The sequence below is a fragment of the Bos grunniens genome, chromosome 11 (assembly GCF_055505025.1).
Source record: "Bos grunniens cultivar Pamir isolate PY7600 chromosome 11, Bosgru_T2T1.0, whole genome shotgun sequence".
NCBI lineage: Eukaryota > Metazoa > Chordata > Mammalia > Artiodactyla > Bovidae > Bos > Bos grunniens.
In genome coordinates, this window is record NC_141175.1 from 71,205,430 (window position 1) to 71,228,935 (window position 23,506).

General features: G+C 42.1%; 2 protein-coding genes across 5 annotated transcripts in view; both read left to right on the forward strand.

The window, feature by feature from the left end:
- The window catches only part of PSME4 (proteasome activator subunit 4), a 100,283-nt gene extending 92,878 nt beyond the window's left edge, over window positions 1-7,405 (forward strand). For both annotated transcript variants that reach the window (XM_086326922.1, XM_086326923.1), the window contains 4 exons: window positions 1,216-1,378; window positions 4,475-4,608; window positions 5,311-5,449; window positions 5,883-7,405. In XM_086326922.1, the coding sequence (XP_086183048.1) occupies window positions 1,216-1,378; window positions 4,475-4,608; window positions 5,311-5,445 (432 nt within the window). In that variant the 3' untranslated portion in view covers window positions 5,446-5,449; window positions 5,883-7,405. The remainder of the gene's footprint in view (window positions 1-1,215; window positions 1,379-4,474; window positions 4,609-5,310; window positions 5,450-5,882) is intronic.
- A 3,284-nt stretch (window positions 7,406-10,689) lies between these two features.
- On the forward strand, window positions 10,690-19,953 carry GPR75 (G protein-coupled receptor 75). Of its 3 annotated transcripts, XM_086326926.1 has the most exons (3): window positions 10,782-10,913; window positions 14,206-14,209; window positions 15,713-19,953. In XM_086326926.1, the coding sequence occupies exons 1-3, from the start codon at window positions 10,810-10,812 to the stop codon at window positions 17,354-17,356; spliced, it is 1,752 nt and encodes a 583-aa protein (XP_086183052.1). In that variant the 5' UTR covers window positions 10,782-10,809; the 3' UTR covers window positions 17,357-19,953. The 3 variants fall into 3 exon arrangements, with proteins under 3 accessions (XP_086183050.1, XP_086183051.1, XP_086183052.1); XM_086326924.1 differs by lacking the exon at window positions 14,206-14,209 and having other exon boundaries at window positions 10,690-10,913; XM_086326925.1 differs by lacking the exon at window positions 14,206-14,209 and having other exon boundaries at window positions 10,776-10,913; window positions 15,640-19,953.
- Window positions 19,954-23,506: the final 3,553 nt, after the last annotated feature.

Consider the following 23,506-nt stretch of genomic DNA (forward strand, 5'->3'; position numbering starts at 1 on the left):
TTTATTTTATTTTGTGGACTTTATGGGTTTTCCATATAGTGGAGCACTCCCAGTGATTATATATATTTTATTTGAGAGCACTGAAAATACATTTGTATCTATAGGAAACTGGGACTGGAAACCTATTAATTTTGCATTCCAGCTTGCTTGTGTCCTTTGGAGCAGATGTGTCGAGTTACTGAGTACTTACACCGTAGCCGTAACTCTGACAAGCTCCAGTTAAAATATTTGCAGCTCTCTGTAAATTGTTTTAGAGGGTTTGTTTTTTGTTTTTTTTTTCATTAAAGAATAGAAATGGAAAGGTGGAAATCTCCAAGGACAGTGTTTCCTACCTTTAGATATTATAGCAAAATGGACTGTTTTCTGAATCTTGTTTTAGAACACTTTTATAGATTATGTTTATATTTTATTCCATGTAGTAGGCTTAAACTTAGCTGTTACTCTATGCAACCAAGTATGAAATAATAAAAAATTTTATAATGTATTTCATATATTATAATGAAAATAGCAAAGAATATGTTAAGTACCCCCAAACTGTCACACTGAAAAATTGAAGAAAAAATGTTTTGAAGGAATAAGTGGCAAAGCATTTTTTCAAATTATTACTGCCTTTCCTTACAACTGTTTAGGAGAAACTATTGTGATGTGTATAACTTTTTACAGCTTTTTTTTTGTCTTCCCAAAACTTGAGTTCCCACTTCAATTTGAAAAAACTATTAGTATTTCTATAGACTGTATTTATAGTCTTAAAACAGCCTATGAAGTTTGTAAGAATTAAAACGGATATAAATCTCTACTGTGTATGCCAATTATAGAAATTATCCTGTGTCTTTATTACCAATGAAAATAACAACGGCAGTTGTTTTAAGGGATGTAGAGTCTAGGAAAGTTTTATTTTAATGTCAGGCTCTGGCACTGCTTTTACAGTTAAACTCCAGATAAGAAAAACTCAGTCAGTGGGAAAAGAATGTACGGAAAATTTTTTATAGCATGGGTAAGCGTTTACTTTCTGTAAGCCTGGTGTTAGTGACTCATCTGTTTTGAGGCCAGGACCCTTTAAGAGCCTGATGGATTCTCCATTAAGAAACTGCAAAAGAGCATTCACACAGTTTGAATACAAATATCAGGGAAAGTCCCCACCCCACTTCCCACACCACCCTCCCCACCTCCCCAGGCTTAGGATCTCAAGTCTAATGGAAGTGATTATCTCTACAGGTTAGAGAAATGGCTGCTACCACCTTAAGTGGTCTGTTACAGTGTAACTTCCTTACCATGGACAGTCCTATGCAGATTCATTTTGAGCAACTTTGCAAAACAAAACTACCGAAGAAAAGGAAGCGTGACCCTGGTTTTGTAGGAGATACGATTCCTTCTGCAGGTAACAATACTGGTAGAAAATACCTTTTGGGAATTAACTGGGCTTGCTCAACAAATATTTATTGGATGCTTGTAGGAGCCTGGTGGGCTGCAGTCTATGGGGTCGCTAGAGTCGGACATGACTGAGCGACTTCACTTTCACTTTTCACTTTCATGCATTGGAGAAGGAAATGGCAACCCACTCCAGTGTTCTTGCCTGGAGAATCCCAGGGACGGGGAGCCTGGTGGGCTGCCGTCTCTGGGGTCGCACAGAGTCGGACACGACTGAAGCAACTTAGCAGCATGCTAGGTACCAGGAATAGCTGCTTTTGAGAAGCTTTGCATATATAGAAGGGAAGACCTGGGATATAAAAGCTAAAATTGAGAAAGGTACGAAGGAATGTGTACACTGCTGCATACAGCTATTAGAGTAAATCAAGTCTGTACCCACTCACCTGAAATTGCTTATAAAGAGAGGTATCCAGAATTAGTTATTTTTGAGGGTTAAAATATTTGTTTTTAGAATTTACAACTTATGTGTGGTGCTAGTAGTAAAGAATTCATCTGCCAGTGAGACATAAGAGACACGGGTTCAATTCCTGGGTCAGGAAGATCCCTGGAGGAGGGCATGGCAACCCACTCCATTATTCTTGTGTGAAGAGTCCCATGGACAGAGGAGCCTGGTGGGCTACTGTCCATAAGGTCTCAAAGAGTTGGACACGACGGAAGCAACTTAGCACACATAGCACACACACACTTAGAGAAGAAACTAAGTAGACAAACCAATTCTTGATTTCATTTGGAGAGGGGAATATCATTACTTCACTAGGCATTTGGTGAAAGTGTGAGAAGACTCATTCTATAGAAGCTTGCACTCTAATTGAGCATCAAGGTAAACAAGACAATGAGATCTGATTGACTATGTCATGTTTAAAGAGAAATTTAAATGTCATAGCCAAAAAGCATCTGATCTATGTTATTGAAGTATAGTTAATTTAGAATGTTGTGTTAATTTTTTCTATACAGCAAAGTAACTCAGTTCAGTTCAGTCGCTCAGTTGTGTCCGACTCTGCGACCCCATGGACTGCAGCACACCAGGCCTCCCTGTCCATCACCAACTCACAGAGTTTACCCACACTCTTGTCCATTGAGTTGGTGATGCCATCTAACCATCTCATCCTCTGTTGTTCCCTTTTCCTCCTGCCTTCAATCTTTTCTAGCATCAGGGTCTTTTCCAGTGAGTTAGCTCTTCCCATCAGGTGGCCAAAGTATTGGAGTTTCAGTTTCAACATCAGTCTTTCCAGTGAACACTTAGGACTAATTTCCTTTCAGATGGACTGGTTGGATCTCCTTGCAGTCCAAGGGACTCTCAAGAGTCTTCTCCAACACCACAGTTCAAAAGCATCAATTCTTCGGTGCTCAGCTTTCTTTATAGTCCAGCTCTCACATCCATACATGACTACTGGAAAACCCATAGCATTGACTAGACAGACCTTTGTTGGCAAAGTAACATCTCTGCTTTTTAATGTGCTGTCTAGGTTGGTCATAACTTTCCTTCCAAGGAATAAGTATCTTAATTTCATGGCTGCAGTGATTCTGGAGCCCAAAAAAATAAAGTCTGACACTGTTTCCACTGTTTCCTCATCTATTTGCCATGGAGCAGTGGGACTGGATGCCATGATCTTAGTTTTCTCAGTGTTGAGCTTTAAGCCAACTTTTTCACTCTCCTCTTTCACTTTCATCACGAGGCTCTTTAGTTCTTTCCTTTCTGCCATAAGGGTGGTGCCATCTGCTTATCTGAGGTTACTGGTATTTCTCCCGGCAATCTTGATTCCAGCTTGTGCTTCTTCCAGTCCAGCGTTTCTCATGATGTACTCTGCGTATACGTTAAATAAGCAGGGTGACAATATACAGCCTTGACATACTCCTTTTCCTATTTGGAACCAGTCTGTTGTTCCATGTCCAGTTCTAACAGTTGCTTCCTGACCTGCATACAGGTTTCTCAAGAGGCAGGTCAGGTGGTCTGGGATTCCCATCTCTTTCAGAATTTCCCACAGTTTATTGTGATCCACACAGTCAAAGGCTTTGGCATAGTCAATAAAGCAGAAGTAGATGTTTTTCTGGAACGCTCTTGCTTTTTTGAGGATCCAGCGGATGTTGGCAGTTTGATCTCTGGTTCCTCTGCCTTTTCTAAAACCAGCTTGAACATCAGGAAGTTCACGGTTCACATATTGCTGAAGCCTGGCTTGGAGAATTTCGAGCATTACTTTACTAGCGTGTGAGATGAGTGCAGTTGTGCGGCAATTTGAGCATTCTTTGACATTGCCTTTCTTTGGGATTGGAATGAAAACTGACCTTTTCCAGTCCTGTGGCCACTGCTGAGTTTTCCAGATTTGCTGGCAGCATCCTCTTTTAGGATTTGAAAGAGCTCAACTGGAATCCCATCACTCAGTTGTATATATTTTTTCTTCATATTCTTTTTCATTATGGTTTGTCATTGGGTGTTGAATATAGTTCCCCACACTGTACAGGGGGACCCTAGTGTTGATCTGTCCTGTATTCAGTTGTTTCCCTTTGGTAATCCCAGAATCCAATCTTCTCTCTCCCCCCAAAAACACAAGTCTGTTCTCTTTGTCTAGCAGGGTTTTAATTATGTCATATAGTTACCTAACGGGAATTTCCAATAACATAACAGTGAAAGTGTTAGTCGCTCAGTTGTGTCTGACTCTTAGTGACCCCATGGACTGTATTCCACCAGACTCCTCTGTCCAAATGAAATACCAGCATACAATAAATTCTAGTTTTTTTTAAGTTGAACACTTTGTTTTTAATAATTAAGTACCAAAGTATTTTTAGGTCTGTACTGAGAATTTGAAAACACTTTAACTTGTATCACTGAAAAGAAAGAATAGAGAGCCTATAAAATATAGGATGCAGGATGTTTTAATTTAGGCTTAAAAGCATGTTTTTGATAATGTGTGCATATCCAGGGTCATTTAAAGGTAGAAATTCACACATTGGAAACAACTAGCATAATTGAAAACTAATTTATCTCACTGTAGCAAGTACAATAGAGTCCTGTACATATCTGTTTATATAAATGCTTTTTTCTTTGCAGAGTTGGTGAAACGCCATGCTGGGGTGCTGGGACTGGGTGCATGTGTTCTTTCTAGTCCTTATGATGTTCCCACCTGGATGCCCCAGCTCCTTATGAATCTCAGTGCACATCTGAATGACCCTCAGCCAATCGAGGTAAAATTCTCCCTTGTTGGTTTCTTTGCACATATATTAACAGTGATAATTTTCTAAGAAACCATTTAGACTAATAATTTTCTGTATACTCTGGGCCGTCATCTTCGATGAGGTTACTACTACTGCCTCTGCCAGAACCAAGTCTGCTCGTCAGTAGTTACTAAAGTCTTGCAGAGACCCCACTGTTTTCTATATTTGAGATCTTTTGTTAGCAAGAAAATTACCATGTCTTCTGCCCTTCCCAGTCCAGTGGAAGCAAAGTGTATTGCCAGTATTGTCAGGATATTTAAATTTTATACTTCTGTTTCGCTTGCATTTTATACCTAGGAAGTATCTAACCAAAGGCTAATGTTAAATAGGAAAATGTGATGGTATTATTTACTGAACACCTGTGTTCCTACATTAAACAACTTGAAAGACCAATGACTTTGTTCTTTTCACTTTGACTAAGTATATATTAACTATATATTGAAACTGATTTAACAATGTGGTATGAGTTCTAGTCATTTGTCCCAAAGTGAAGCTAGTACCAATTCTAAAGAAATAATCGTGGTGGCTTTTTGAGGTAAGTTTGGTTTATTGGTTGTGTAGCGCTTGGTGAAGTGTAAGATCTGAAGTCCCGAAGGATTGTTACTTAAAGGTATCCTGAACATAATCCTGGAGAGGTTAAAGTGAAATGTATGTGGGTTGCTTATCCTACAGATGACTGTAAAAAAGACATTATCCAATTTCCGAAGGACACACCATGACAACTGGCAAGAACACAAACAGCAATTCACGGACGACCAGCTGCTCGTTCTCACCGATCTCCTTGTGTCACCCTGCTATTATGCATAGAAAGGTGAGGCAGCGAAGCATACAAAAGTCTGTTTTCACGACTTTTGCTGTGACCCAGTGGAAGTTCCCGGAGAATTTTATACTTTTTTTTCTCTGCTTTAGGTATTAAGCAGAGAATTGATGTGACAGCTTTTACGGGCTTATGGTTAAATAGAAGAAAAGAGCTCTTACTCATAATTGCCTCTGAGTGGGGCCTGGCCATTTTGGGTTGTCCTAGGGATTCTGGGTTCTACAGTTGTGAAAATATTTCATCTCGGTTCTTAAGTATTTGTTATCCATTCTGTATTAAAGAGGTAGGACCCAGAAGCCTTTCTATTGAAATAGGATGAAAAAAGATTTCATTTATTTGCCTCTTTGAGTTGGATGTTCTGTTGTCTAACTGAAGCTTCTCCCCGCCCGCCCCCCCCCCCCCCCGCCCTTTTTCTTCCTTGATACAGATGAGTAGTCCTCACTTCGAGCTCTTTTCATCAAAAATTCCAGATCCTCAGGTACCATCTGTGGTGGTTTTCTGCAGGTTTAAAAACTCTGCCACTGTTGAGTTCTCATCGTTTTGGTGGTTTCTTTGTCTGGTCTAATTAGTCCGAATTCCACAGGTTCTCAGCTGCCATTTGATTTCCTAACTTGTCCGGAAGTATTTCCAGTATATTGATCACTTTTTCTTTGAGGCATCTGACAAAGCCACAATGTTTCAGACTAGAAATAATTACCCAGTATGATCATGACATACAAGACCAGACAGAGTCTAGGAACTCATTATGAAACCATTTACTTGGAATGGAGAATGCCCATCTGTAACACAGGTCCTGTCATTTCATTCATCTCAAATTATTTTGAATTCTTTCCAAATGGCTGTTGAGTTTAGATGGTGGTAGGGCTGTGAGCCATAAATCTGAAGCGTTGAGAGCCCTGGGCCTGGAGAGCCATGAAGAGGGAAAGAAAAGAGGGCAAGTCTCGAACTCAGCCAAGGACCTGATGGATTGCTCGACCCAGACACAGAAGTGAAGCCTGTGTCCACGTGTCTCCCACAGACTGGAGTTTTTGGTGCTGAATAGAAGAGCAGTTGCTGAAAAACCAGGGGTTTGGTGAATAAATTTTTGATTGATTGTTATGTATGTATACAAGTGTGTGGTTTTGAAAATAAACAGCAACAACAATAAAAACCCCGACTGAATGATTTTTACCTGTATTCTTTACAAATATTGTTTGACCCTCTTTGAAAACTGTTATACTTGGCTAATGGAAGACTGCTGTGTTTGCGGAAATTCTGTGATCTTTTTCTCCCTCCCCCTGCCCTTTTTTTTGGCCTGCAGAATCGTTGAGAGACTAATAAGTCTTAATATTTAATTGACTTGTTTAATAAATGTTACATAGATGTAAAAGACTGTATAAACTGTAGAGACAGCATTGGCAAGACTTTGTACAGATGCAACCTCTTACAAAACACCATTGTGTAATTAACTTGTAAAGATTCACATGTAGCTCTTTATTATAGTGACTTGGCTTTTGTACCAATTGAATGGCATTTTTTGTGTGTTTTTAAATTATTTTCTTTATCTTTTCATGCTCCAAAAGCTGAGGTGTGGGTTTGTTTGAGTTCATTTATCCTTAGAATGTCTGAATTTTTATGTAACTTTTTTGTGTGTATCTCTAAATGCGAACACCACGTGTTTGCCTGTGACCAGTTTATAGAATGCAAGGTATCTTCTAGGTTGAAGTACTTCACAAGGTGGTGAATGTCATCTTGCAGCACACCCTGTACAGTCTTCCTTAAAGGAACACTACGGTATATTTTTTAGTATCTACTTGCTGAATGACTTGTTACAGGCCTAAGCACAGCAGAGGTCCTGGTACAGTATTTAAGTGTCAGCATACACAGGCGTAATCCCTGTATAGAGTAGTGCCAACCTGATTATTTCAATTGTGTAACTAGTTTAAAACCCAATAAATGGACTGTTTTTAACACCTGGTTTTTGGTCTTCATTACAAGGAGAAGACAGTTCTGGAGCCGGTGACTGAATTCCTTTTGCATTCATAAATCTGGAACTATAAATTCATGCCCTCTGACCAGAGTGAATCATCTAGATCAGACCTGCCCAGCTCGTAGCCACATGTGACTGTTTACATTTAAAGTAAAACTTACTCAGTCTCAATAGCCACATTTCACACGTTCATTAGCCACTTGGGGCTAGTGGTTACCCTGTTCAGTAGGCACATGAGTGTTGTCAGCATGGAAAGTTCGACAACACTTATCTGGGTGATTGATTCTCAGATTGATGGGCCTAGAATGTGAATTTCAGTTCATACTCCCAGCTTATGATACTGATACCTGGTCCTGAAATCATACTTTGAGCAGTGAGGCTTTATGTTATATTGACGACTTCAGTTTTGTCCTAGCTAAGCTGTATTTAGGTGAGATTCCTAAAGTGGGGAAATTTTAAAAATACAACCTACTAGGTACCCACTGTGGCCCTCAATCAGAGTTTTTCTGGTTGGGACTCAGGTATCAGTGTTTTTTAAAAGTTCCGTCAATGCTTCAGTTGTGTGGCCATGATTGAGAACCACTGGTGAAGACCCCGAAGGCCCGTTCGAGACCTAAAATCAAGGTACCTTAATGAGTTTTTAAAATGCCCCCAGTGATTCTAATACCAGGTTTAGCAGTTGCTTATTACTTTGATACCTTAACTGCTTATATTAGGAATTACTTATCTCCTAAACGTTCTGTCAGTGACCTCAGGAATGAAAAGGAGGAGCGGGAGAAAAGGGATGAATGGCAACTGTTGTCTAAATATGCTGCATTCAAAAAGATGGAGAATGACAGCAGGAACCATTTTAAGGGAAGGCCAGCGTTGGACAGGGAGGCCTGGACTGCTGCAATTCATGGGGTCGCAAAGAGTTGGACACGACTGAGCGACTGAACTGAACTGAGTGTTAAGACTTTGGGGAAAGGTGTGTGAAGGCAGACCAAACTGCTGATTGGGCCTGGAAAACTTAGTTAAGGCCAGTTTGGGGTGGGGGTGAGTGGTAGGTAGAAGTAAGGGAAAGAGAAAGCCTGCATTTTTAATGTTGTAAGAGCCAATAAATCGTCTTTAGTTTCCAAATGCATACTTTAAAAAAGAAAGACTTTGCAAGTTGTGTTTCAAAATTTGGGAGGAAAATTTACCTACTTCTCTTACTGTGAATGATCAGTAATGTGGCCAGAAAAGACCAGTGAGGTATTTTGTCTTACTGGAAAAATTAACTTTCTGTAGTCTTTGTTTTTGTGGCCAAAGGCCACCTGTCCTGTTAACATAACTGGAGTATTCCATCATAGTTGAACATCAAGGTTTTCAGCTTTTTCTGCTGCAGATCACACCACAGTGAACATTTTCATACCTTCATGCTTAAAACTTTCTTATATTCAAGTATTTCCTTAGGATAAATTCCAAGGAGTGAGATTTGTGGGTCATGAATTTAAACATTTTTAGGGCTCTGATGTTCTTTCCTCAAAGCGCACGTGTCAGTTTCCATTGTCAATGTGTACCAGAATGGTAGTTTCCCTGCAAACTGATAGTCTGTCCCTATCTTAACATATTTTTAGTCAGCCCTGCTTGTTTATTTGTAGATTTTCCACTTTCTGACTGTGAAGCCAGTGTCCTTTCCCATTTGACACACTGCTGGTACATTCTGTAGACATAATTATAGTAGCTTTAGTCTTGTTGATACTAGTTTTGGAACTGGTGATTCCAGATTCTCTCTTCTAGACCGTCTGATCTTTTACAACTTATGACTGTGTGTGTGTCCAGTATGAGATAATTTTTCCCCTAAGTGTAACTCGTGGCATTCTCGCCAAGACCTATTGCATTATCCTTCTGTCATATGGCCACATGCCGGGAAACGAGCTGGGAATTATGCAATAGCTAATTTATATGGAGAGGAGTGTAACATTAGGTTAGTTTCCACTTTGAATGGCAATTCCACTGTAAATACTAAACGATGTTTTTTGGTCGATTATTTCTAGCCTCTGAGGTCACTATTACAACATAGATTAGAATTGCTGCAAGTGGTAGGGGAGTAGTTTTGTGGGAATTGGAAATTTTCCTTGAAGTTATTTGTAAATTCTGATAGCACAATCAACTCCTGGACAGAATATCTACCTCATAAATTATCCAGCCCTCTTGATTTTTCTTTTGATGAAAGCAGAGTTGGGGGGCGGTGACTTAGGGAAAATACATTATACACATAAATCAAATTCTTTGGTACTTGCTGGTACCAAACAGTTCTGTTTTAAAAGATAACCGTTAGCCAAAATAAAGAGTTTCAATGGCAATACCCTAAGTACTTCGCTTGATGGAATTTTCAAGATCCTAGTTAGCAGGCTGGCATGCAAGCAAAAAAGGGCTTAACCCTCTTCCTTTTGTCTCCCAGTAGCAAACATACTTGGGAATGCTACTTGTTTGCTCTTGAGACTACAACCCACATAATGAGTTCATTATTTTGGACACACTGGACTGTAGGATGGGAGGTTGGTTACTTTTTTGGTTCCTGTTCTTTCTTACTAAAACTAGCTTATCTAGTTTTGCATACATGGCTTTTCAAGATGTTTTACATTCAACATGGCATTAAGTGATGTCCATGATTTCTTGGCTTTTGCCCATTTCCTACCCATTTGCATGGGTACTTTTGCAATTTGCTTTTGTTTCCTAATAGATACTTCCCTCCCAGTGAGCTGAGAGAAGGAAAAAAAAAAAAAAATGTTAAAGTTGGTTTGACTTGAAGTCTGTTACAATGACGTGATTTACAAATTCTGGGTCTCCAGGTACCACCCTGGAAGGGGACGCCAGTTTAATCTAGGAGCAAAGTATTAGCTGCAGCGTAGAGAGGAGCTAGGCAGGCGCACTTGGAAGCACCAGGAATGGGGAGAGGTGGGCGGCGGCGGGCCGGCCAGAAGCCAAGGGAAGGCCCTGGACCCCGCTAAGACCGACGTGAAGCCGCCACCCCGCCTTGTCCACGGTCTTCACTCTCTAAGGCCAAGGCCCCCCATGGGTCACGCTGTGTGCTATCGGCGCCCCCACCTTTGCCCTCCTCTCCACCCAGCCCGCCCCCCTCTTCCTCCGTATGTCAGCTCTTGCCAGCCTCAGGGAGCCCCCACTTCCCGAGCGGCAAAACGGCGCTCCTGAGACCGCGCGGCGCGGGGCACGGAGGTCGCGGCGGCGGGAGCTGCCGGCCCCGGTGCACCAAGAGGCCAGCGAGGCGGTCAGGGCGCGGGGGCAGGCGGGGCACAGAGCCCGAGTGTCCAGCGGAGGGGGCGGCGCCCTCGGCGTCTCCGTGACTGCGCCTCCGCGCCCCGGCTCGCCGCGGCTCCCGGGATGCGCGGAGGCGGCGGCGATGGCCATGATGCCTCCAGCTCGGCATCCGCCGGGGCGGCGGGCGAAGCTGGGGTCTGGGCTGCGAGATGGAGGAGGAGGGGCGGCGCTGCGGCCACCAGGCAGGTGAGAGGCCGCGGGCCCCCGGAGGAGGACGACCCCGCGGGCACCGGGAGGGCCGCCGGGTAAGGGAGCCAGCAGCCGCGTGGGTTCGGGCCCGGCCGCCGCGCACCTGCGCTCCTGGCGAGGCCTGCGGAGAAACCATCTCGCTCCTGCCTTGCGCGTCCCCGGGCCCCGCGGGGCCTGTGGAACCCCTCCTCCACCACCCATACCCTGCCTGAACCCTCCTCACCTCACCGACCCTTTCCAGAATCCTTTACATGCTTCCCTAGACTGGCCTAGGCCCTCCTCCATAACCTTCTCCAGCCCCGGAGCCCCTACCCATCTCAAGTGCCCAATCGGGGTCGCCATGCCCTCCCAGCAGTCTCCTAGTCCAGCCTCATCCTCAGGAGGATGCTCCACAGCCTCCCATCTCCCTCACCAACCGACCCGACCCGACCCCATCAGCCGCTCCGGGCTTCAAAAGTAGTTTAGTGGGGAGAAAGAGCATGGCCTCTGAAACGCAGATAAGTCTGGCTTGAATCTTAGTGACCTTGGACAAGTCATCTGACTTCCCTGCCGTTTTCCAGATATCTCAATACAAATCCAGTGGGAGTAATAACAGTAGTACAAAACCTTGTTCTCTTGTGAGGGTTAGAGTCTGAAAATGCCTGCCCTGGAGGAATTGAAGGCATTATTTGGTGCGGGGCTGGGGGGTGCGGAGAGTTGGAAGAAACCAGATCATGAGTTGACTTGTAGAAGCTCATGTAAAATGTTTGAATATGTACTAAACTATTAAGATAACACACTAAATTATCAGAGGCTCTTCACACATATCATAATGCAAAATCATTGATGTACATTTTCACTTACTAGTCCTCGCTTACTAGTTACTTGAGGGTCTCTCCTCCTTAGTTGTAATAAGATGCGTATGATATGATTTCATTCCTTTTTATTATGTCCAATATGCCTTCTTCTTAAGACTGATGTTCCAACTTAAAAGTTTTCTGATTTTATTGTTTTTATTGCATCTTCTTCCAGGCCCTATTTATGCTCCCAGAGATAAAGAGTAGCTTGTATGCTTGCATTGAAAAGAATGTTGGTAACCTCTATTTAATATTTAGGAATAAGTAGCAGATGCATTCATTTACACCCCACCCCAAATAACTGAGTTTTATAATTCTGCCAGCATAGCTTTGTCCCAAATTGTTATCTCAGCCTCCTTTTTCTTAAAGTCTCAAAAGTTAGTACTAAGACATAGGTTTACTTTCCCCTCACTTCCTTATTACTTCAAAAGTTTCTCTGCCAAAACCTTTACTTCTGATATGTCTTCTTCTTTTTCTCTTTTCTCTTCCCTGTCTCTGATTCCTTCCTTTTTTTCCTAATTATCCCAAATCAGAGTGATTTATAATTACCTTATACCAAACAATAATTTTTCAACCTCGCCAAAAAGGTACATGCAAATATATATACAGATATGTACATGGAACTTTGAGTTGGGAAGGAATTGCAATACCTACTTCATAGGATTATAATGAGAATAAAATAAAGTTGATAACCTATGTAAAGCTTCTAGTAGAAGTCTCTGGCATGCAATAACCACCCAATGCATTATAGCTGCTGTAACTGTCTTCTGACCTGGGACTCCCTGCCTTGATTGCTATTTTGTTTAGCTTGGTGGTGTGCAGCCTTTAGAGAGTAACTGCTTAGGTTCAAATCCATGCTCTGCCTCTTTAAGATAGGTGCTCTCTCTGCCTCAGTTTCCTCATCTGTAAAACAGAGATAAGTTATACTGTCTGTCTTAGGGTTGTGACGATCTGATAAGTCAATAGTGTGGAGCACTGGGAGCAGTGCCCGGCACATCACAAGCACTTAGTAAAGGGAACATACTAATGATGATACTGCCCCAGAATTCCTGACTCAGAATTCTTCTATCAATCTATTGAAAAAATTATAATTGGAGAGAAAGTAAAAGTTGCCCCTCAACTCCTCCAAAACTTTTTTTTCCTTCTGCCTCTTATCTTTGGCTAATGTTGATGCTTCATCATTCTATTTTCCCCTTTCCAAATGTCTCCCAGCCTGGACTCTTCATAACTTCCATCAACCACTTCTTTTTTTTTTTTTTAATAATTTTCATTTATTTATTTATTTATGGCCGTGCTGGATCTTTGTTGCTGCATGGGGTTTTTCTCTAGTTGCAGAGAGCAGAGGTTACTCTCTCGTTGTGGTGCATGGGCTTCTCCCTGTGATGGCTTCGCTGGTGGAGCACGGGCTCTAGAGTGCACAGGCTGCAGGAGTTGCAGCACATGGGCTCAGTAGTTGTGGCTCCCAGGCTCTAGAACGCAGGCTCAACAGTTGGGGCACACAGGCTTAGTTGTTCCGAGGCATGTGGGATTTTCTTGGACCAGGAATTGAACCCATGTCTTCTGCACTGTCAGGCAGAGTCTTTACCACTGAGCCACCAGGGAAGCCCACCCTGTCCTTTATTATCACTCACTCGATATTTCTCTTAGCATCCTAATTCCAGACTTTATCCTTTTAATATTCCCAAACCAAATTCCTGCTTCCCTCTTCAGAGTCAGGGGAATTTTCTATAAACAGGAGTATCACCTTTCTGCTTCTACAAATTGGATTTTCTCTTCTACTTCCTTTTTCATTGGTTAACCCCAATCTTCCAATTAACAAAAACTTAACAGTAAAAGTTTTTTTTTCTTTCACTACACAGGTATTATAAAGTGTTCAGAAACAGGCACACAGTCTTTAAGTGAAAACAATAAGCTGTCCATTATTATTATTATTTAATTCTAATCATCAGGAAACTAAAGATCAGGACTAGTTCTTCTCTCCCATAGAACTCTTACAAGGGAAGTACAGAAAAGTTGGTCCTACTTCCCAGTGGAGAAATACATGATATTTTCATGATCTGTACCTTTTGACCATTGAGAATATAGAAGAGGTTATCTTCTTCCTTCATGAAGGACACCAGTTAGTTTTCTGGATCTCCCCAGGACTGAAATGTGTCTGAGGCTGGCACAGGTGTACCTGCTGCTGAATGCTGGGAGACTTCTGTATTGGGTGGTCCCCAGTAATCCCTCACTGATCTGGCCCCTTCCTCTGCACCCCATGATTCAGCAACTAAAGGATTTACCCCTGGCTTCGCTGGAGGCCCTGGGACTCAGCTTGAGCTGGTGGTTAAATATTCTGAACATCACCCATGGACCTCCCCAGTACCATTGGTTATTCTTAAAATGATGAATTAAAGCACATTCTTTTTTGTTGCCAAGTTCTTTGGATGTACCACTGGAAGCATCTTTGGGAGAAGGGTGGACATCAGGCCAATGGGGCTTTGCGATTTTGAACAACAAAAGACTGTGTGAAGGTATTTTAAATCTCATTGCAAGATGGGAAGAGAAAGTTAAAAGACCAAAATGAAAAATAAATTATGCTTTAGAAGTAGATGCTAAAAAAAAAAAAAAAGAAGTAGATGCCGTGTCGTGCTCATCTATGCACCCAGAGTACCTGATGGAAAGCTGGCAGAGAGTACACACGTAGATATAAACTGGGTGAATGCGTGTACTGGGTGAATGTATGCGTCCTGCTTCATCATGAGGATATTCCTGCTGGGATCATGATAACTCACATTTATATAGAGTTTACAGAGCAAACTGGTAAAAATCTCAAATATAATTCTGACATCATTCATTACTTCCATTTATATAGTCCTACACAAAGTTCTTTTCCAGAGGAGAATATGGAGTTGGCCAAGAAATCACAAGCAGGGAGAAAATATAAATAATGGAAAATAAAAGATTCTTCCTAGAGAAATAAATTGGATTTGTTAGTGATGTGTGGAAGTTTTGTAAAAGGCCACAGTATGCTTCAGTGGTACCCTCTTGCTTATGGGTTTCTCCGGTGGCTCGGACGGTAAAGAATCTGCCTGTAGTACAGGAGACCTGGGTTCAATCCCTGGGTTGGGAAGATCCCCTGGAGAAGGGCATGGCAACCCACTCCAGTATTCTTGCTTGAAGAATTCCATGAACAGATGAGCCTGGCAGGCTACAGTCCATGGGCAAAGCACAGAGTTGGACATGACTGAGTGACTTTCACTCTTGCTTATATGTCAAGCACATGCTGTTTCTTGCCTCAGTCCTGCTGTGAAGATCTGCTCCCTTCTCCCAGCCTGTCTGTCCCCCACTCCATACCCCTCACCTTTCACCCACCTAGCCCCTCCTCATGAAGACCCCCTTAGCCTCTCTCAGCCTCCTCCCTGGCCTGGATCAATCCCCCCTTCTCTTCTCTCCACACTTCACTGCCATCAACTGATTTGCCACATTTGGTTGTAATTACATAGATTGATCTGCTCCAACTAGACTGTGATCTCTTTGGTAGAGAGGTTATATTCTTGGTGTCCAATGTCTGGTATCAGAATTTCTGAAGGTAACGTCTGCACACTCACCCTTTAATTACAATCTCAAGGGGGCGAGGCCTCAGTATCTTGTTTTCTTTTTTAACCTGCTCTCCAGCTGATGCTTAAACTAGTTTGAAAACCCCTGTGTCCTAAAACCTAAACTTAGCTGGATAAATATATTTCAAGGTACCTATGTCTTTTCTGTGTGGGGCTTTGGGAGGAGAAATGCTTTCTGGGCACTGGGTCAGAGCTGAAAAAGCCTAGTGCTTTTGTAAAAGATCACGAGATCGCTCTGCTGTCTCCATTCATTCCTTTCTGTTTCTGGGGATGCATTTTCGTGCGCAGGCTTTTCTGCCTTGGGCCCCTTTTGTCAGCCGTCGCTCGTCTGTGAGTTGAGGCCCTGACTGCCTTCCCACAGAAGGAAGAGTCGTCTCTGAAGATGAACTCAACAGGCCACCTTCAGGATGTGCCCAACACCACCCTGCTCCACGTGCCTCACGCCCAGGGAGGGAACAGTACCAGTATCCAGGAGGGTCTCCAGGAACCCGTCCACACGGCCACCTTGGTCACCTGTACCTTTCTGCTCGCAGTCATCTTCTGCCTGGGCTCTTACGGCAACTTCATTGTCTTCTTGTCCTTCTTCGATCCGGCCTTCAGGAAATTCAGAACCAACTTTGATTTCATGATCCTGAACCTGTCCTTCTGTGACCTCTTCATTTGTGGCGTGACAGCCCCCATGTTCACCTTCGTGTTGTTCTTCAGCTCAGCCAGTGGCATACCGGACACTTTCTGCTTCACCTTCCACCTCACCAGCTCGGGCTTCATCATCATGTCCCTCAAGACAGTGGCGGTGATTGCCCTGCACCGGCTCCGCATGGTGTTGGGGAAGCAGCCCAACCGCACGGCCTCCTTCCCCTGCACCTTGCTCCTCACTCTGCTCCTCTGGACCACCAGTTTCACCCTCGCCACCTTGGCCACCCTGAAAACCAGCAAGTCGCACCTCTGCCTTCCCATGTCCAGTCTGATCGCCGGAGAAGGGAAAGCCATCCTGTCTCTCTACGTGGTCGACTTCACCTTTTGTGTGGCGGTGGTCTTCGTGTCCTACGTTATGATCGCTCAGACACTGCGGAAGAATGCTCAAGTCAGAAAGTGCCCCGCTGTGATCACTGTTGACGCTTCCAGACCACAGCCTTTCATGGGGGCCCCTGTGAAGGGAGGTGGCGAGCCTATCCAGTGTACCGTGCCGGCTCTGTACAGGAACCAGAATTACAACAAACTGCAGCACGTTCAGACCCACGGATACACCAAGAGTCCCAACCAGCTGCCGACCCCTGCGGCCAGCCGGCTGCAGCTGGTATCGGCTGTCAATCTGTCCACGGCTAAGGACTCCAGGGCAGTGGTCACCTGTGTGATCATTGTGCTCTCGGTCCTGGTGTGCTGTCTTCCGCTGGGGATTTCCTTGGTGCAGGTGGTTCTGTCCAGCAATGGAAGCTTCATCCTTTACCAGTTTGAACTGTTGGGGTTTACGCTTATATTTCTCAAGTCAGGATTAAACCCTTTTATATACTCTCGGAACAGTGCAGGGCTGAGAAGGAAAGTGCTGTGGTGCCTCCAGTACATCGGCCTGGGTTTTTTCTGCTGCAAACAGAAGACCCGACTTCGTGCCATGGGAAAAGGGAACCTCGAAGTCAACAGAAACAAATCCTCCCATCATGAAACGAATTCTGCCTACATGTTGTCTCCAAAGCCCCAGAAGAAATTTGTGGACCAGGCCTGTGGCCCAAGTCACTCAAAGGAAAGTGTGGTCAGTCCTAAGATGTCTGCTGGACATCAACACTATGGTCAGAGCAGCTCTACCCCCATCAACACTCGAATTGAGCCGTACTACAGTATCTACAACAGCAGCCCATCCCAGGAGGAGAGCATCCCACATAACTTACAGCCAGTAAACTCCTTTGGGTTTGCCAATTCATATATTGCCATGCATTATCACACCACTAATGATTTAATGCAAGAATATGACAGCACATCAGCCAAGCAGATTCCAGTCCCCTCTGTTTAGAGTCGTGGAGGCTAGCGAATCTTATATAAACTGTTTTGGTTTCTGATACTAATTGATTTTTTAAAAATTTTGGGAGACCAGAGGTACATCAAAACTTAAACAACCTAGACAGTTGACACTTAGGACTATCTTTTATCTGAAGTATTGGCATCTCTTGGTTTGCTTTGCAGTTTCTTGACATTTTAAGAGTTGATGAAAAAGTTTATTATTTTACACCTGACCTGTACTCCAATCTTTTGTACTAAATTTTTAAATAGATGCCAGGGAATGGTTTTGCTACTGTATTAAAGTAGGGAAGGAACTGATTATGATCATTTGAGCCAATGTTATGATTCTTTGAAGTATGAGCTGGATTTTTTAAAGACTATGAAGGTATCATCTTTACTGAGGTATTATTTTTATTAACTGGATTATAAATTTTAATCCTTTGAAGCGTTCAAATGGGGTCAATATTTTTCTTTTTTGGTAGCAGGCTTATTGGAATAAATAATACATTGTTAAATCAGAAATGTATTATTTTTAGCTATATTTACCAAAAATGCACAAGCATTAGTTACTTTCTTTTCATAAGACAGTCATCTAAGAATAAAGTACTATGATTATTACCATTTCTAATTATAGATATTATTCTTTTGTGTCAGCTGAGTAGCTGTATAGTTCTTTCAAAAAGAAATCCGTTTTTTCTTGCTAAAAATGAATTATTCTATTTCAGAATGATCTTACCCAAGAAACTTAGTGAAGAGGACTGCATCTATAGTAGAGTGATGCTCTTCCTGGGAGAGTAGGCGCTAACTGTGGTCATCTCATTAGGGTGCTGTTCTGTTATGTGGGAAGTGGGCTAGACTGTTGTATGTGTTAGACAATCTTTAATTATTGTCTAAGAAGGTGTAAGGATGAAATGGGGGTGTTTCAACTTATGCTTTCCTTCTGTGTGAGGATGGTTTGTTCACAACCTGACAAAGAGTATCTAAATAACTATTTAGAAAAAATTTTTTTGATCTTTGTTTATATATTACCATGGTAGAAAAATTCTTAAGATGATCTGTTTTCAAACTAATTGTGTTACTTCTCTCCCGTGAATCTTAAACTGGAAATGGGCAGTAAGGGGAAATAGATTCAGTATTTCTACACTTAAAACTAATTTTATTATATACTCAGTGATGCCTAGCATAACAACTGTAAACTTATTTTTTTAATGTAAAAATGTTTTCATGATGTAGTTGATTTTTGAACTCAGTACGATTTTGGAACTATAGCTTCTAGAAAAGATGAGCATCAAGATACAAAACCTATCTTTATAAATTGCTATATTCAGGAACTGTTACTACAGATTGGAAGGCACTTTGTCCCTTTGGATGAAAGGTGTTCAGGTTATAGCATCCTCTCCCATGCTGTTCCTAAAATCAGAGATTATGAGAGGCATGGAGAAGATAGTTAATACTCAATTAGAACTCTCCTCAGTCTCGTCTAATAATTCTGACCTTCCAGTATCAACCAGTCATTTCTATTTCCAAGGTTTAAGTATGAGATATGGATTTTATTTTGTTTTTAAATTCGATTTTTAGGACTCTCTCCTTCCCTTCCCTCTCTCCCTTCTATCCTTTATTTTTACTATTAAATTTTATAACAGAAGAAAAAATATCCACTCTCACTTTTTTTTTTGGTAATTGAATGCTATTTTTGGAAGTCACTATGACCTATTTCAACTGTGCTTTTATATTTTTAATACAACTCTGTTTTCATTTGTTAATATTACCATGAAATAGGTTGGTATATAACCTCTTTTTAACAAAGAATTAGGAAATCTAATATCCTCTCCCAAGATCATTTGAAGAATGGTGGCAAATTAGAAATTAAACATTTATCTAAATTCAGAACCTGGTATTTATTTCAGTAAGCCTAACAGCTTTTAAGTAATAACATTAATCAAGAAGCTATTTCATACTTTTTAAGGTATGAATCTCTTTTTGGCCAAGCATTTCAAATGTGACTCACTAAAAGATATTTTTAAAAATTTTCTATTGTACTTGTAAAACTAAAAATTACAGGTTTCCTTTGTGACTTTTGAGTTTGAGATGATTTTGACCCATGTTTGGCAGGTAAAAATCATAGCATAAAGAAAATTAAGCATGTGCATATGAGGTTTCAGTCTCCTTATGCTCATCAAGAAATTATGGATTTAACTTGCATGAAGTACATAGTGAGCTAGATTCTTTATATCTCTATATCTATGTCTATATGTAGGTATATGTAGATATAGATATAGAGGTAGGAATATGTAACTTGTCTCTTCATAAGTTATATATGTCTAGCCATATCTATATCTACCTGGAGATAAAGATATAAATAGGCATATATAACTTCTCCATAAGGGCTAAAATGAAAACTTTTATAAAAGTAATGAGAATTCACTTATATGACTAATTAAGCAGGGCATATTAATTAGTTCTCTTGATGCTTTATTGTGATGCAAAGATGTGATTCAAACATTTTATAATTGTTCTGATGTTAACCATTAAGCCAGATTTGTATTACTGATGCTTTTAATGTTCTTTTAAACTGATGTTTGGAAAATAAAAATAATGAAAATCCTGACATTTCTGAAAATCAGATTGCAATACTTTTATGTTCCTGTCCAATCACTTAAAAACCATCAGAGAATAGCTGTGTTGAAACTCTGAGAAAGTTCTTTTCCTTAAAAGACGAAATAGCTTGTTTGACCACATTTTGTAGCATGCATTTATACTTAGAATAACTGGGAATAATTAGCTCCAAAGGTTAATTATTTACTAAACTAGGTTTATCACCTAGAGGGAAAAGTTCTGACTAAACATTTCAAACACTTCTCTGAAATGACATGAATCTGGTAAAAGATATAGAATTCTGGATATTTCAGTTTATCAATCAGGGTTTGATTTTAAGAATCAGGAAACATTAGTTTAAGAAGAAAAGGACTGAATATAGGAAGTCAGATGTCTTCTCAATCATTAGAAGGTCAAGGCTCTTTGACAATGGGTCTTCAGGAAAATTCCAAATAAATGCTACCAATAGCCAGCAGAGCTGCTCCTTCTGCTATAGCCAGGAAGGGAGGGATTCAGGAGATTTCCTTGGACCTTGGACTTCAAGGACACTGGCTGCTACACTGCCACTGCCTTTACAGCCAATCTCGCTGACACCTCCAAAGCAAATGCTGAACGTCAAAGCAGTGCTCAGAAAAAAATTGGCACTGGACCTTTAGTTGGCAGAACCCAACTTGCCTTTAAAACCTGAGGTTCCGAGAATCTGGAAAGTGTGGTTACACTAAAAAAGGTAAACTGAAAGGAGGTTCAGGAAAGATCATGAGTTCCAATCCACTCCATCCTCAAGGGTCCATCTTTTTGGTGCTCAACATTTATAGCCACTCCTTTAGCTGTACGTTCAAAGAACACCAGCAAGAACAGCGCCACTCACAACTGCTCTCATTTAAACAAAAGCATGCTTCTCTCCTCCACAGGAAAGATGCAAAGTCCAAACAACTACCCTCATTCTTGCAATGAACTTTTCTAGTTCAGTGAAAAATCTCAACTTTATATTCTGTAACATAAGGATGAGATTGTAAAGTTTACCACTGAATGGTCAGGCCACTCAAGAGGGCTGCTGTCTTGCTGCTTGTACATCCTGTGCCTGCCCTACCAGCACCCTGTGTACATGGCTAACCTTCCTACAGTAGGCTTGCTCCAGGCCCCAGCTGGTGATTGTTTCTGTGAAAGAGGCAGTGAGTGGTGTGCCTGTCCACTAGTTTCCCTGGTAACTAATGAGCCCACCTGATGTCAAATCCCCCATCACTGGTCATCTCCCTGCGCTCTGGCGTAGACTGCCGTCTTGTCCTGCCTGCTCACCGCTGCCCATGGTGGGGTGTCACTCCAGGACCTTGCTTCAGTCCCCATGATCCATTAAACCATTTAATACTGACCAGGGTTCTTGGCCTTCCCTAGTCAACACAAATTGATAAGAGGCCTGTCACAGTAGTGGGGAGAGAAAATAAGTAACAGTTCCCTTGCTCACTCCCAGAGGTGAGGAGAGCTGGTTTCTTATATGGGGTGAGGGTAGGGGTAGTCCAGAGGTCAGGCCATAGCGGTGGCTTAGGTGTTTTGCTCACCTCTTTATTGGTGTTGAGTCCAGGGGGCATGCACAGTACCTTGCTTTTTGTCCCGATACACCCTGGTTGTTTTGTTTTCTTTTTTTTGCTAAGTCATGTCCGACTCTGTGACCCCACAGATTGTAGCCCACCAGGCTCCTCTGTCCGTGGGGACTGAAACCTTGTTTTTACTCCCAGCTCTCCAGAAGCAGCAGTTGGGTTTTTTTTTTGGACTTTTTGTATTTTTGTCCAGAATTTGCCTGAATTGTGCATGCACGCAGTTACGTTTAGTCCCTTACAGTTTCTTTGTATTATATTGTTCGAGGAGACGTTTGTCCAGGTGCAAACATTGCAGCAAAGGTCCCAGGTCCCGGCCTGTCACACACTGAGTCTCTGCTGCTGACTCCTGGCTCTTCAGCCTTGAAGCTGGGCAAGCACAGGCCTTATAGGCCTGTAGGGTCCAGCTCCCAAACCAACAAACACATATAGAAAGCAGCAGGAAAAATGGGGTTAAGAACAGGAATTTGGTGGAAATGTATCATAAGGAAGAAGACATGGGAGCTAATATAGGCCTGCCTTGCTTCTTTCTTTCTTTATTTTTGGCCGTGTTGGGTCTTAAGTGCAGAGTGTGGCTCTTCATTGCAGTGCATGGGCTTCTCTCTAGTTGTGATGTGCAGGCTTAGTTGCCACACAGCATGTGGGGTCTTAGTTCCCTGATCAGGGATCGGCCCACATCTCCTAGATTGGAAGATAGATTCTTAACCACTGGATCACCAGGGAAGTCCCAGGCCTTACTAGCTTTTGATCAGGAAGTCGTAACTTCTTCCACCATTCCCTACTTCTTATCCCTTCCTCTGAGAAAATAAATAACTTTTATAAAATAGTGGAGGGAAGGAAATACTAAGAAAACAAAACTTAAGGAACATAAAGCAGGATTACAGAAATAAGACAGCAAAAAAATGTAAATGCCTTATGTTGCTTACAAAAGACAAAGGTCCTTGAATTATAAATGATATGCAGGGAGTTCCCTGACAGTCCAGTGGCTCAGATGGTAAAGCGTCTGCCTACAATGTGGGAGACCCGGGTTCAAACCCTGGGTCGGGAAGGCCTCCTGGAGAAGAAATGGCAACCCACTCCAGTATTCTTGCCTGGAAAATCTCATGGAGGGAGGAGCCTGGTAGGCTACAGTCCATGGGGTCTCAGAGTCAGACACGAGCGACTTCACTTTCTCTTTCCCTGGCAGTCCAGTGGTTGGGACTCTGCACTTGCATTGCTAAGGGCCTGGATTCAATCCCAGTTCGGGGAACTACAATTCCCACAAGTCGCATGGCACAGTCATAAGATAAAGTAAGATATGCAAAATTTGTTGCTTGGAATAGATAAACGTAAGATAAACTGATGTAAAAATTAAAAGATAGGAAAAGTAGATCATGCTTTGATGAACAAAAAGAAGGGCATTACAACATTAATAGCAGAGAAGAACTGAAAGCAAACCCATATTAAAGAAGAGAATTAATATTGATAAAGAGAACATCCAAATAGTAAAGTAATACCAGTATTCATTCATTCAGTGGATATTTAATGAATACTCTGTGCCAGGAACTTGAGATACACTGGTGAAGTTTTTGTTCTCCAGACAGTTACATTATGCTGAGGAAGATAAACAGGTTCAGTTCAGTTCAGTTGCTCAGTCGTGTCCAACTCTTTGCAGCCCTATGAACCGCAGCAAGCCAGGCCTCCCTGTCCATCACCAACTCCCGGAGTTTACCCAAACTCATGTCCATTGAAGCGGTGATGCCATCCTGCCATCTCATCCTCTGTCATCCTCTTCTCCTCCTGCCCTCAATCTTTCCCAGCATCAGGGTCTTTTCAAATGAGTCAGGTCTTCACACCAGGTGGCCAAAGTATTGGAGTTTCAGCTTCAACATCAGTCCTTCCAATGAACACTCAGGACTGAGTTTAGGATGGACTGGTTGGATCTTCTTGCAGTCCAAGGGACTCTCAAGAGTCTTCTCCAACACCACAGTTCAAAA